Here is a 13,475-nt window from a genome sequence, read left to right on the forward strand (position 1 = left end):
ATATAGAGTCTAAAAATAATTGGTGGAAGGGAAGAAAGAAAGGAGAAGGGAGGTCTATTTGGCTTTCAGATATATATAAATCAGAGATGTGAGGTAAGTGCATTGCAGACTTGTCCAGATGCCCAATCACAGTCTTGATGGCCCGCCACCCTACCACCACCCCTTCCCCAGCAATGATTACTGATTTGCAGTCCCAGTGAACAGTTAGGAGTCTACTGCTGGCTCACTGGCCTCTTTGAATCTGAGGCAGTTGCTGATTCAGCCCAGCCCAAAAAAACCAAACCCATTGCCATCAAGTCGATTCCAACTCATAGCAACCCTGTAAGGACAGAGTAGAACTGCCCCCATAGGGTTTCCAAGGAGCAGCTGGTGGATTTGTACTGCCAATCTTTTGGTTAGCAGCCAAGCTCTTCACTATTATGCCCAGCCCGAGAGAAATTAAATAAAAAAGGCAATCCCAGGCAACAGTGGATTTCCTTTTTTTATATAATTTTACATCTACCTTCTTTAATAAAGGAATTTTGTAATATTGTGACGCTTGTTTAGTAAAGATGTTTGTGGCAAAAATTACTTTTTTTAGAACCATCAGGGTAAAATAAAGAGCCCCCTGTTTGTTATAGAGTCATTGTATCTGAGACAGGGAAAGACCTAAGAGATCATCTAATCCATTGGTTCCCAAAATTTGTTTTTGGCCAAGAACCCTTTTGTATATGAATTCTTAAGCAAAACCCTGACATATAAGACTGATAGAACATATTTGCTTTAGGTAACAAATACGTTCTAGACTCACAGCATCCCACTCATTCACCCCTGCCCATGGCAGCCCCAAGATGCGAAGGTGGACACTTCAGGCTCTGAGGAACTTGGCTGAAACCCTACAAATCTAGTCCTTTATTTTAAAAGTGTGAAAACTGAGTCCTGTAATTGACCTTCCTAAAGTCTCGGAGGTAATCAGTAAAAATGAGGGGATCAGAACTCAGGACTGGCAGGGCCTGGTGCTTCCTCCACTGTTTCACACCCACAGATATCCCTTCCAGGGCCCAGGAGGCCCTTTATCAGTGACCTGCCCACATGGATCATACTGAGCAGGCAGACAGGGAGCAGTCATAATCTGTGACCAGCCTCTTACGTGGTATAATTGCAACGAGATATTTGACAAATAATATTGCTGTCTTTCAATAGGTGTTTCAGTATGTGTAATTTATTAAAAGGAGTTCCTAGGTGGTGCAAACAGCTAAGTGCTCAACTGTTAGCCAAAAGGTTGGTGGTTTGAACCCACCCAAAGGCTCCTTGGAAGACAGGCTTGTTGATCTGCTTCCAAAAGGTCTCAGCCTTGAAAACCCTATGGAGCAGTTTTGCTCTGCTCACATGGGGTTGCCATGAGTCAGAATTGACTTCATGGCAACTAACAACAACAATTTCTTAAAAGCGTTAATCATCTTCTTTCCCCATCTCATCACATGCAGAATATCTTAGGAGTATATCCCTACCGGTCCCTGTCCTGGTCGAAGATACGAGCAGCAGTAGTGAATATGGCTCAGTTTCACCTGACAATGAGTTAAAAGTGGACCCCTTCTCTTTCAAAACAAGACCCAAATCCTGTGGAGAAAAAGATGTAAAAGGAATACGGACACTCTTTTTGGGGTAAAGACCTGACTTATTTTGAGTGGAAAGAAGATTGTCGTTAAGTGTGTCATTTAATAAAGGAAATTGTGATTGATGCTACGTAAATTTATTACAGCATTCCAGATGAAAATTTTGAAGATCACAGTGCTCCACCTTCCCCTGAAGAAAAAGATTCCGGTTTCTTTCTGTTGAGGAAGGACAGTGAAAGAAGAGCTACTCTTCACAGGATCCTAACAGAAGACCAAGACAAAATCGTGAGAAATTTAATGGAGTCTTTGGCTCAGGTAAAGCCTCTCACGGACCCCGCACTTTGAAAAGTTTACTTGTTTTTCTAACTGTTATAACCACCTTGAATTGTAACATATTAGACTAATTATTTAGAGACACAAGGAAGCTGGAGTGCTCATATGATAAAACAAACCTACACCATGGGGGAAAAAGTCACATCCCTAACTTAGAAACTGCATTTTTGAACATTGCTATTTTTAAGTCAGAAACAAACTTGTCACTTTGGTGAAGTTCCAGCTAGTCCCTACAAGTTACCAGGTGCAAAGTTAAATATATAGTAATAAAGCAAACACCCTACAGAACAAAGTTATAAGGGTTATCTTTAAGCCTTCATTTGTGTATTTCTTCATTTAGTCAGTAAGCACGTAGTGAGCACTTACTATGGACCAGTCACTCCTCTGTGCATTCAGGAAGCATCAGCAAATATAAGAGACCTCTGTGCTGTGGGGCTACATTCAGTTGAAGGGTGACAGCCCATAAACAAGAAGTATAATAAGTATATTACACAGTATGTGTCTCAGTCATCTAGCGCTGCTGTAACAGAAATCCCACAAGTGGATGGTTTTAACAAAGAGAAATTTATTCTCTCACAGTCAAGTAGGCTACAAGTCCAAATTCAGGGCATCAGATCCAGGTGAAGGCTTTCTCTCTCTGTCGGCTCTGGAGGAAAGTCCATGTCATCAGTCTTCCTTTGGTCTGGGAGCTTCTCTGCACAGGAACCTCAGGTCCAAAGCTTGGCTTTCTTGGTGGTATGAGGTTCCCATATGTCTCTGCTCACTTCTCTCTTTTATATCTCAAAAGAGATTGCATTAAGACACTAATCTTGTCAACCTCATCAGTATAACCTCATCACAGTGATAGAATTTATAACACATGAGATCACATATAATCTCATCACAGTGGTAGAGTTTACAACACATAAGGAAATCACCTCAGATAACACAATCATACAATACTGGGAATCAAGACCTAGCCAAGTTGCTACCCACATTTTTTGGGGGACACAATTCAATCCATGACAGTATGTTAACCAGTAAAACCAGTTGCTATTGAGCCGATTCTGACTCATGGTGACCCCATGTGTGTCAGAGTAGTAATGTGATCCATAGGGTTTTCAACAGCTGATGTTTTGGGAAGAAAAGCCAGGCCTTTCTTCTCAGGTGTCTTTCGGTGGACTTGAACCTCCATCCCTTCGGTTAGCATCTGAGCTCATTAACTGTTTGCACCATCCAATAGGTTAGAAGGTCACAAGCACTATTTAAAAAAAAAAAAGCACACTGGTCAGTGAAACTGTCGTTCCTTGGGAAAATGTGTTACGGAAAAGAATCTCTCCTCAACTCTGCTCCAGTGCAAACAGGGTTCCCCCAACTCCAAGACACTGATGATGACTTCTGAGGTGAGGGCAGAAGCTCAGGCCCCTTGCAGCTATCACCCTCCCACTGACATGCTCAGTCTCAGCGTTTTTATCCTCTTTCTTTGGTTCTATGGGCATCAGGGATTCTACCTGCTTCCCCACCATGGCCCAGCTGTTCTTCGTGATCACAGTGGACTGCACGCAGCTTCTTCCCTGCTTCTGTCCTGGGAAAACAGCTGCAAAAAGGATGAAGCTAGAAGGGTTGGGCAATTTTTAAAGTCAGCCCGCCAGTTTACTTGTTTTCAGCTTTTACTGGGATGTAAGCGAAGCAAGACTCTCTCTTTCTTGGCTCTTACTGTCCAGCCACAGCTTGCTTGTCTTGAGAACCCCGTTAAGCTTCTCTGCTCTCTTATGAGCCTAACATTAAATTCTGTCACAAAAGGAGTTCTTTAGCATCCCCTTGTTTAAATTATATACCAAAAAAGCCAAAAAACCAACCCTGTTGCCATCGCGTTGATTCTGACTCATAGTAACCCTATAGGACAGAATAGAGCTGCCTCATAGGGTTTCCAAGGAGCTGCTGGTGGATTTGAACTGCTGACCTTTTGGTTAGTAGCCAAGCTCTTAACCACTGCACCACCAGGGCTCCCAAAATGTCACATGTATGCCAGTCGAGTCTCCAGACCAAAATGAGCACTATCTCTACTTTTTGGGAAAATGCTGACTCTGGTCCTATAGAAAGCTGTCTTGAGCAGTTACTCTGAAGCCCAGGAAGGAGGGTCCTCTGAGATAAGGGGTAGCTGGACCTCTAAGTTGAGAGTAGGATGAGAACCAAGGATGCTGCCCAGGAATGGTAGGAGATGTGGAGGAGTATGGCGCAGTCCTGAACCTTTAGCTTTCTCTCTTGCTTTTCCTTCCTCTCACTGTGGTCATTCAAGGACTGAGAATGGGATGGGATGAGATAAGAAGGCGAACTACATTTAGATGGAGGTAGCAACTGGGCAGCAATTGGAGTTCATTCATTCAACAAATACCTGTTGAGCATCTACTAAGTGCCAGGCACTATTCCTTGTGCTGGGAATACTACAGTGAACAAAACTAAAAAAAAAAAAAATCTGCATCCTGTTGAGGCTGACATTGTAGTGGAGGAAGAAAAACAATAAAAACATTAGTTAAATATATAATAAAACAAACACTTCTGTGGGCCAGGTGCTGTTCTCAATACTTCATGTGTATTTACTCATTTAATCTTCATGACGGTAATACTATAGTAGTAGTACTATTGACATCCTCATTTTACAGTGGAGAGAACTAGGCACAGAGAAGTTGAGTAGCTTGCCAAGCCTGCAGCCCTAAGCGATGAAGTCAGTATTTGGATCCAGGCAATCTGACCCCAAGGTCTGTGCTCCTAACCATCACACTGCATTGCCCCTCTGTTAAGCCAGATGGTGACAAGTGCTGGGAGAACATAAAGCACTGCAGGGGCTGGGGTGAGTGTGTGCAGGAAGGAAAGGAAATTGGCATTAGCCACTGTTGGGTGAAGGCTCTGCCTGTGAGCACTTGTTTAAGATGCCTGTTGTCGGCCAGAAACACAAAGAAGCCAGGGATTGCCTAAACTCCCTAATGATCCTGAAAGGGTGTGTTTTTCCAGGGCAGAAAGCATCTGCTTGTTTCAGGTATTTATCTTTGTCTGTTTTATGGACTGAATTGCACACCCCCAAAATACTTGTTGAAATCCTAAACCCTGCTTGTGGATGTAATCCTGTTTGGAAATAGGGTTTTCTTTGTTGTGTTATTGAGGCCATACCAGGATAGGGTGTGTCCTAAACCTAATCACTTCTGAGTTATTAAAAGAGCCGATTAGACACAGAAGCACTCACACACACACAGGGGAAGACAGATGTCATGTGAGGATCACCAAGGGGCCATGGAATGCCCAGGGCCACTGACAAGGAAGAAATCGATAAAGCCAAGACTCAGATTTGGACTTCCAGCCTTCATATCTGTGAGAAAACAATTTCCGTTCTTTAAAGCCATCCACTTGTGGTATTTCTGTTACACTGGCACTAGTAGACTAAGACAATCTCCCTGGTAGACCGTCAGCCCCATCAGGACAGCAACTGCCGTGGTCATCGCTGTAGTCCCAACCCCAGCACAGAACCCGTCAAGAGAATTCACCTCCGTGACTGTGCTGAAATTCTTAAATTTTAGAGTTGGGTAATCATATTCAATTATTTATTACTTCCTACTTCTTAAAGCATACTTGAGTGTTCTCTATAAAAGGAGAAATGAAAGAAAACTTTAAAAGCAACTATCAATTTGAAAAAACAAAGAAAGAAAAAGGGCAACAATCAGAGGGCCTGCCTTGCTGCACCAGCAGGAAACTACCAGTGAGTACCAGAAGCTGCTTGTCGGAATCACAGGTTAAATCCAGCATCATCAAGTGATAGTGAGGGTCCTTCTGCTAAGGACGTTGTGTATCATTTTCTGTGACATCACACCGTGGTTGAGTGGTGGAGCAGGAACTGGAACCCCGGTTACCGCTGGCTATTTCAGCTTTTTGGGGCAGTGGAATGTAATGGTTAAGAGCTTGGGCTCAGCTTTGACTTGTGTTTATTTGAAGCCTAGTTCCTGTACTTAAAGGCTGTGTGATTTGAGGAAGTTATTTAGCTTCTCTGAGCTTGAGTTTCTTCGTCTATAAAGTAGGGGAAACAATAGTATCCCCCGTATGGTTGCTATAAGGAGTATCTTACTTTCTTAGTGCTGCTGTAGTACAAATACCACAAGTACGTGGCTTTAATGAACAGAAATTTATCTTCTCACAGTTTAGGAGGCTAGAATCTGAATCCAAGCCACCAGCCCGAGGAGAAGGCTTTCTCTCTCTGTCCACTCTTGAGGGAAGGTCCTTGACGATCTTCATGTGGCATAGCATCTGTCTTCCCCCATCTGTGCTTTGCTTCTGTGCCTAATTTGCTCCTTTTATATCTCAAAAATGGTTGGTTTAAGACATACTCTACACTGATATAGCCTCATTAACGTAACAAAGGAAACCCTATTCCCAGATGGGATTACATCCACACGTTTGGGGTTAGGATTTACAACAAATATTTTTGGGAGACACAGTTCAATCCATAACAAGGAGTACTTGAAATCATGCATAACTGAGATCATAACAGAAAGCATTCTATAAACATTAACTGTTATTATTGTTTTTATTTTTATCAAGCAGACTAATAACAGTGTCTAATATCTTTTTTTCTACAACCAAATAGAATTCATTTCATTGTAGTATTAAATCTTTCTAGATACATCTTTACATTCAAGCCTGCCCTTTATAACAAAGCCAGAATGTACATGTTGACCGTTTTCTCAGCCTATCCCATGGAAGTCTTGAATCTGTAATCATTCTGAAATCCACTCATTGTCATTAAGGAAGTTGCAACTGTGCCTGCGGCTATGAGAGCTCAGCAAACACGCTGTCTTAGTTGCCTCGTGCTGCTGTAACAGAAATACTGTAGTGGGTGGCTTTAAAGAACAGAAATTTATTTTCTCACACTTCAGAAGAGTAGAAGTCTGAATTTGGCATGGCTTTAGGGAGTGGTCCTCCCTTGTCTATTTCAGCTTCTAGTAGATGCATTGGCATTCCTGGACTTGTAGATGCATCTGTCTCTGTCATCTGTCTTCCTCTTCCATCTGTGTGTTTCTGTGTCTCTTCTGCTCTTTTTATAACTTGGCATTGATTTAGGTTTAGGACCCACCCTATTCTGTCATGGTCTCGTTTATATAACAAAAGAAAACCCATATTTTCTAAAAGGATTATCGGCACAGGGATTAAGATTTCAACGTGTATTTTGGGGGGGCACAATTCAGTCCATAGCAGGTGTACTATAAATGTACCTTCTGATATGGCATCAGTTTCCCCCAATACCTAGGATGTTCGTTTAGGAAGGTACATGATGAGTTAACACTGAGAGACTGGAGTTACAACAGAAATAACAATTACGTAAGTGGATGAAAGAGCCTGGACAGAAACATTTCCCAGAGTTGAGAGCATTCCTTTGTAGGACAGTGACACACAAATCAAAAAACCAGAAACAACATGTTTTTCTGTTGTGAAAACAAACCTAATGTCAAAAAAAAAAATGTTAGCTTTTTAAATGGTTGGCAAACACAAAACTGATTTTTTACTGAGATAAGCTTCCAATTTCTGAATAACTCATTTTTTTTCTCATTGAACATATTTTCATGTTGTTATGATTTTGCTTGTGATTCTTTACTTTGAGTGTAATTTAGTTTGTGGTGAGAAAAAAGCATTGTTCCCAGTCTGATTTTAAAATATCCCTTAATGGTGGCATTTAAGCTTTTCAGTATAATCTTTTTTCATGAAAACATATTGAGAGAAAGAACTTGATGGTGTATTTCTCTTTGTTTTCGTAGAATCCTGGAAAGTGTAACCATCACAGCCCAATTGAGGAATTTGATTTTAATGATGCAGTAAGAAAGGGTACAATAAGAGAAATGAGCATAATAAAAACCCTGTTGTTTCTTAAAGTTGAATGAGGATAAATAACATCTTACTGTATTTTCTGTGGAGACCTGGTGGCACAGTGGTTAAAAGTTTGCTTGCTAACCAAAAGGTCAGCAGTTCAAATCTACCAGCTGTTCCTTGAAAGCCCTGTGGGATAGTTCTGCTCTGTCCTATAGGATCACTCTGAGTCAGAATCCACTTGACAGCAACGGGTTATATTTTCCATAAAGAAGAAATCTTCCTTATTCAAAGTAAACATTCAAGTTGAGAGAGGGAATTTGTTTAAATATTGTATTACCTTTGTAATACGTGAAATAGTCTGCTGGTCCTTTTCTTATAATTAAGTGCATCGTAGATGGGTTAAGGAATGGTTTCAGGGATGGAGTTTGAGGTGGGCCCTTTTAGTTGCAAAGAATTAACATGGTTTAGAGCAATTGAAGTACCTGGGATGTGTTATACGGAGACACACAGCAATGAGGGAAGTGGATTGATACTAGAGTGTGGTTCCAAGGAACTTCAGGTTGTATGAGTTTACACATTTCTCTCTGGCTTGGTTGCTGTTTCTGTCCACTTCTCTCCCTGCTGATTGTTATTCTCAGCTCCATTACTTCTGTTTCCTTCCCTATAAATGGACATACTCATGACTCTATTTTATGACTTCTGTCTCTGGGCCAACTTTGAGCTTGAGATCCTGTGGCTTACTGCCTGATTCTCTCTTTAGTTCCTAATTAAAATTTCTGAGGGCATAAATTTTATTTCCTAAGCCTGTCCCTGTTTGGGCAAAGCTTTGTGTAGCTGATGAAAACCAGTTTCCATCATCTGACTCGTGGCAACCCCATGTGTGTCAGAATAGAACTGTGCTCCATAAGGTTTTCAATGGTTGGTTCTTTGGAAGTAGATCGCCAGGCCTTTCTTCTGAAGCACCTGTGGGTGGACTCAAACCTCCAACCTTTCAGTGAGCAGCTAAGCGTATTGTTTACAGCATCCTGGGACTTTGTATTTCTGACTACATCATGGTTATTGGTCAATGCGGGGGGCAGGTGCCCTTCCTCCCAAAGTCTGATTCTTTCTTGGGGGGTAGGAGGAGCCATATAGTTCAAAATATGGTCTTTTCCTTTAGCAGGAGTATTTTGAAACCCAATTCTTCTCAGAAAGGTTGTGGGCGTTGTAGACTCATGGCTGATGTGTCCAGCATTGATCAACTGAGAGGTTGTTGTTTTTTCCACAGGGGGCTGAAGAACCTAAACTAAAGTGGGAACACATCACAACCCTCATCGCAAGCCTCAGAGAATTTGTGAGATCCACTGACCGAAAAATCATAGCCACCACTCTGTCAAAGCTGAAGCTAGAGCTAGACTTCGACAGCCACGGCATCAGTCAAGTTCAAGTGGTTCTCTTTGGTTTTCAAGATGCTGTAAGTATGATATTTTACCACTGTTTTCTCACAGACTCAAGCTAAAATTATCCAGAAAATGTTCTTGCATTTCTTTAATAATTTCAACAAACTCTAGTCTTTATGAAGGATAAATATGAGATATTTGCCCATTTGTGTGTTTCTAAGTGTCAGGTTTGTTGTTTTGATTTTTTGCATTCCTCAAAGTTACATACACAAAACTGAATCACCATGGAAAACAGCAAAACGTATAAACATCTGCCACTGCCAAATTTTGTTCTTATGAAATCATGTAGTGGGTCTCTATTTCATTGACTTCAGCAGCATAACACACTTTAGTCATGTACTTTCTAATTCTCTGTGAGAAACACCATCTAGTGGCCATAGAGACAAATGTAACAGTACAAATCGGAATAAAAACCAAAAAGACCAAACCCCATGCTGTTGAGTCAATTCCGACACATAACGACCCTATAGGACAGAGTAGAACTGCCCCATAGGGTTTCCAAGGACCAGCTGGTGGATTCGAACTGCTGACCTTTTGATTAGCAGCCAAGCTCTTAACCTCTGCACCACCATGGTCACTGCTAAATAAAACCTTTTTTTTTTTTTTTTTTCAGTTTTTCTCTGGTTTCTATACAGAACATTTTTATCATGTTTGCTTTATAAATGTCTACAATTTCCTAGCCAAGAATATACTTCAGAGTACAGAGCACCACAGAATGGAAGGCAATCTCATGACCTAATGAGAGATGGCTGAGAATTCTCTCTAAAATTGAATTGCCCTGGTGGTACAGTGGTTAAGTGATCAGCTGCTAACCAGAAGGTGGGCTGTTCAAACCCACCCAGTGGCTCCATGGGAGAAAAATGTGGCAGTCTGCTGCTGTGAAGATTTTTCAGCCTTGAAAACCCTATGGGGCAGTTCTACCCTGTCCTACAGGGTCACTTTGAGTCGGAATCAACTCAATGGCAGTGGGTTTAGTTTTTTTTTTTTGTGTATGTGCAACACAAACTAGAATCTGGTCCTCCTAAAGCCTGATTCAAAACCATTTGTGTTACTCTTTGATAAGACTTACCTGTGCAACTTTGTACCAGGAAAGGTTTAAGCCACTCCCAGAATGCCCTTGCAAGGTGTGGGAGATGGTTCCTGTGGTGTGAATATGGAGGCACTCCACATAATTTTGTTTAAATTCCAAAGGATTAATTTACCCCTAATGTGTTTATGGAGTCCTGGTGGCATAGTGGTTAGGAACTGGGCTGCTAACCAAAAAGCCGCTCCTTGGAAACCCTATGGGGAAGTTCTGCTCTGTCCTATAGGGTCACTATGAATCAGAATTGACTTTGACAACAGGTTTGGTTTTTTTAATGTGTTTATTGCTCCTCTGAAGAAGGTGTCTTGACAATCATATGTGGAGCACCAAATGATCCCTGATTTAAGACCAAATTATAATCCTTCAACAGGGTTCTCTGAGACACCGTGTAAACCACTTAGTTTTTGTGCTACATCATGGACAGGAAGAAGACTCCTGACGTGATTGAGATCATAGGAAGGAAAGCAACTTCCAAAACCTACCACTGATATTAAATGCTAATGGCACGCTGACACTGCAACTGAGGAAACCCAGCCATCTGCAAAGAGAATAAAATAATTTAGCTAATTCGCGCTTGCCCACATGTTTGGTTTCCATCCTAGAGACTGGGAAGCAAATTGGCCAGTAGAATTCAGATTGAGAACTGTGTAGTTGTAATGGACCTTGGCCTTGGACCCACGTCAGACACCCACGCACATACCCCACTGCTTTTGTTCACTCTCTGTCTAGGATGGAAATGAACCCAAAGAATGGGTCCTATGTGATATACTGTTTAATGAAGAGTTATGAGGAACACGTCATGGTGACAGAGGTACTTCTTTACCTTGCATGCCTGGCTCTAGGAGAAATATTTCAGTTTACTAAATGTTACACCCCATGTTACTCAAATAAGCATGCAAATCCTTTAAAAAAATGAAGCTACCAGGACAAACTCAGTCTGTAAAGGATTTTCTAGAACAAGGGGGAACCCTCAGGAACAACTCCTATGAAGGATTCCTCAGATGGGCTCCCTTCTAAACTGGGGGATTTTGATGAAGATCGACCAAGAGGAGGAACTGAGCAACTGAACTCTAGCTCTCAGTGTGGGATTGCAGCTGGGTCACGTTCTTCCCAGCTTCCTCTGGGGTCTCTATTCAAAGCCCTGTTGAGGAAGTGGCCTCTTTTTTTTTTTGTTGTTGTTGTTGTAGTTTAAGTGAAAGTTTACATTTGAAGTTAGTCTCTTATACAAAAATTTATACATACATTGTTATGTGACCCTAACTGCTCTCCCTGCACTGTGACAGCACAGTCCTCCTTTCCACCCCTGATGTCCCATGTCCATTCAACCAGCTCCTAACCCTCTCTGCCTTCTCATCTCACCGCTGGACAGAAGCTGCCCATTTGGTCTCATGTATCTACTTAAGCTAAGAAGCACACTCTTCATGAGTATCATTTTATATCCCACAGTCCAGTCCAATCTTTGTCTGAAGAGTTGGCCTTGGAAATTATTTTAGTTCTGGTCTGATAGAGAGTCCAGGGGCCATGCTTTCCGAGGTTCCTCCAATCTCAGTCAGACCATTAAGTCTGGTGTTTTTACTAGAATTTGAGTTCTGCACCCCACCTTTCTCCTGCTCCATCAGGGACTCTCAGTTGTGTTCCCTGTCAGGTCGGTCATTGGTGGTAGCCGGGCACCATCTAGTTCTTCTGGTCTCAGGCTGATGAAGTCTCTGGTTTATGTGGTGGCCTCTTTTCTTAGAGGCCTGTGTCTACCAGCAGTTAGTGGAGTTTTAAATAATCATTTAAATAAAATTTAAATAATTTCAAATAAGCCTTTCTTAGTTTTATAATAAAAGGTTGTTGGTAAACAGATAATGCCCATATCTATTTCATAATCCATTGAATAAACCATTGTTTATTTAAATATATGAAATATGATTAGGCACTTAAAAAAAGATATCCTTACACCAAAGATTTTTAATATGAACAGCCTTTCTAGAATATTGTAGCAGATCATTCCCCTGTTTACAGAGATATAAACCACTGTGGGAAGGAAAACAAATCATGCACTGTGGCAGGTCTCTAGGTACCAGGTAAATGCTAATTTCCCTTCTTTATTTGCTTTCCAGATCACTAGGGTATGCTGAAGCACTTGATAGTTTAAACAGCAGGTTTAAAACAGTGGGTTTTTTTGTTTTTGTTTTGTTTTGGGATACTTTATGTTCACACAAAAACTTGTACCAAATGTTCATCACAGCTTTGTTCATAGTAGCCCCAAACTAGAATCAGCCCAGATGCTCCTCAACCAGTGAAGAGTTAAACAAACTGTGGTTCAACCATACTGTGGAATTCATAGCTGTAAAAAGGAACAAACTATTGATGCGTGCAGCAACCTGGGTGAGTCTCCAAAGAATTATGCTGAGTGAAAAAAGCCAATCCCAAAAGGTTACATATTGTAGAATTCCATTTATAGCACATTCTTGAAATGACAAAATTACAGAAATAGAGAACAGATAAATAGTTGCCTGGTGTTAAGGGTAGGGAGAAGGGAAATGGGCATGGCTATAGAAGGGTGACATGAGGGGTCCTTGTGGTGATGGAAATGTTCTGTATCTTGAGTGTATCGATGTCAATATCCTAGTTGTGATACACTGTATTGTGGTTTTGTAAGTTGTGACCATTGGAGGACACTATGTAAAGGGTACACAGGATCTCTTTATTATTTCTTTATTCTGGTAACGATATGTAACAAAACATTTACCACTTCAACAATCTTCACATGAGAACATTGTTAATTATATTTCAAGCCTACACAGAAGCTCTCTGTATTCTTTTTTTTTTCCATTGTGATAAATATATATGTAACAAAACATTTACCATTTCAACAATCTTCACATGAGAACAGTGTTAATTTTATTTAAAGCTCCTTGGTCTCTTTCTTCCTCCTTTGCCATCTCCACTATCCATACTGCAGAGGTCATGAAAGCTGGAAGCTGCATATTCTGAGTTCAAAGAAGCAGCATTCCCATTTTACCAGACTGCCTCTCATTTATTTATTTTTTATTTGATTCTGTTTTATATGAAAGTTTACAGGGCAAATTAGTTTTTCATTCAAAATTTATATACAAATTGTTTTTTGACATTGGTTGCAATCCCTGCAATGTGTCAGCACTTTCTTCCTTTCCTTTCATACCCCAGGTTCCTCGTGTCCATTCATTC

General features: G+C 41.1%; 1 protein-coding gene across 7 annotated transcripts in view; it reads left to right on the forward strand.

Annotated features, from left to right (window-relative positions):
- The window catches only part of MAP3K5 (mitogen-activated protein kinase kinase kinase 5), a 239,520-nt gene that overhangs the window by 199,977 nt on the left and 26,068 nt on the right, over positions 1–13,475 (forward strand). For 5 of the 7 annotated variants that reach the window (XM_023729862.1, XM_004368890.3, XM_023729852.1 and 2 more), the window contains 3 exons: positions 1,467–1,644; positions 1,742–1,910; positions 9,025–9,210. In XM_023729862.1, coding sequence (XP_023585630.1) covers positions 1,467–1,644; positions 1,742–1,910; positions 9,025–9,210 — 533 coding nt within the window. Of the gene's footprint in view, positions 1–1,466; positions 1,645–1,741; positions 1,911–7,705; positions 9,211–11,009; positions 11,092–13,475 lie in introns of those variants that run through there. The other 2 variants (XM_023729867.1, XM_023729870.1) reach the window with 2 other exon arrangements.

This window comes from Trichechus manatus, unplaced genomic scaffold, assembly GCF_000243295.1.
Source record: "Trichechus manatus latirostris isolate Lorelei unplaced genomic scaffold, TriManLat1.0 scaffold00002, whole genome shotgun sequence".
NCBI lineage: Eukaryota > Metazoa > Chordata > Mammalia > Sirenia > Trichechidae > Trichechus > Trichechus manatus.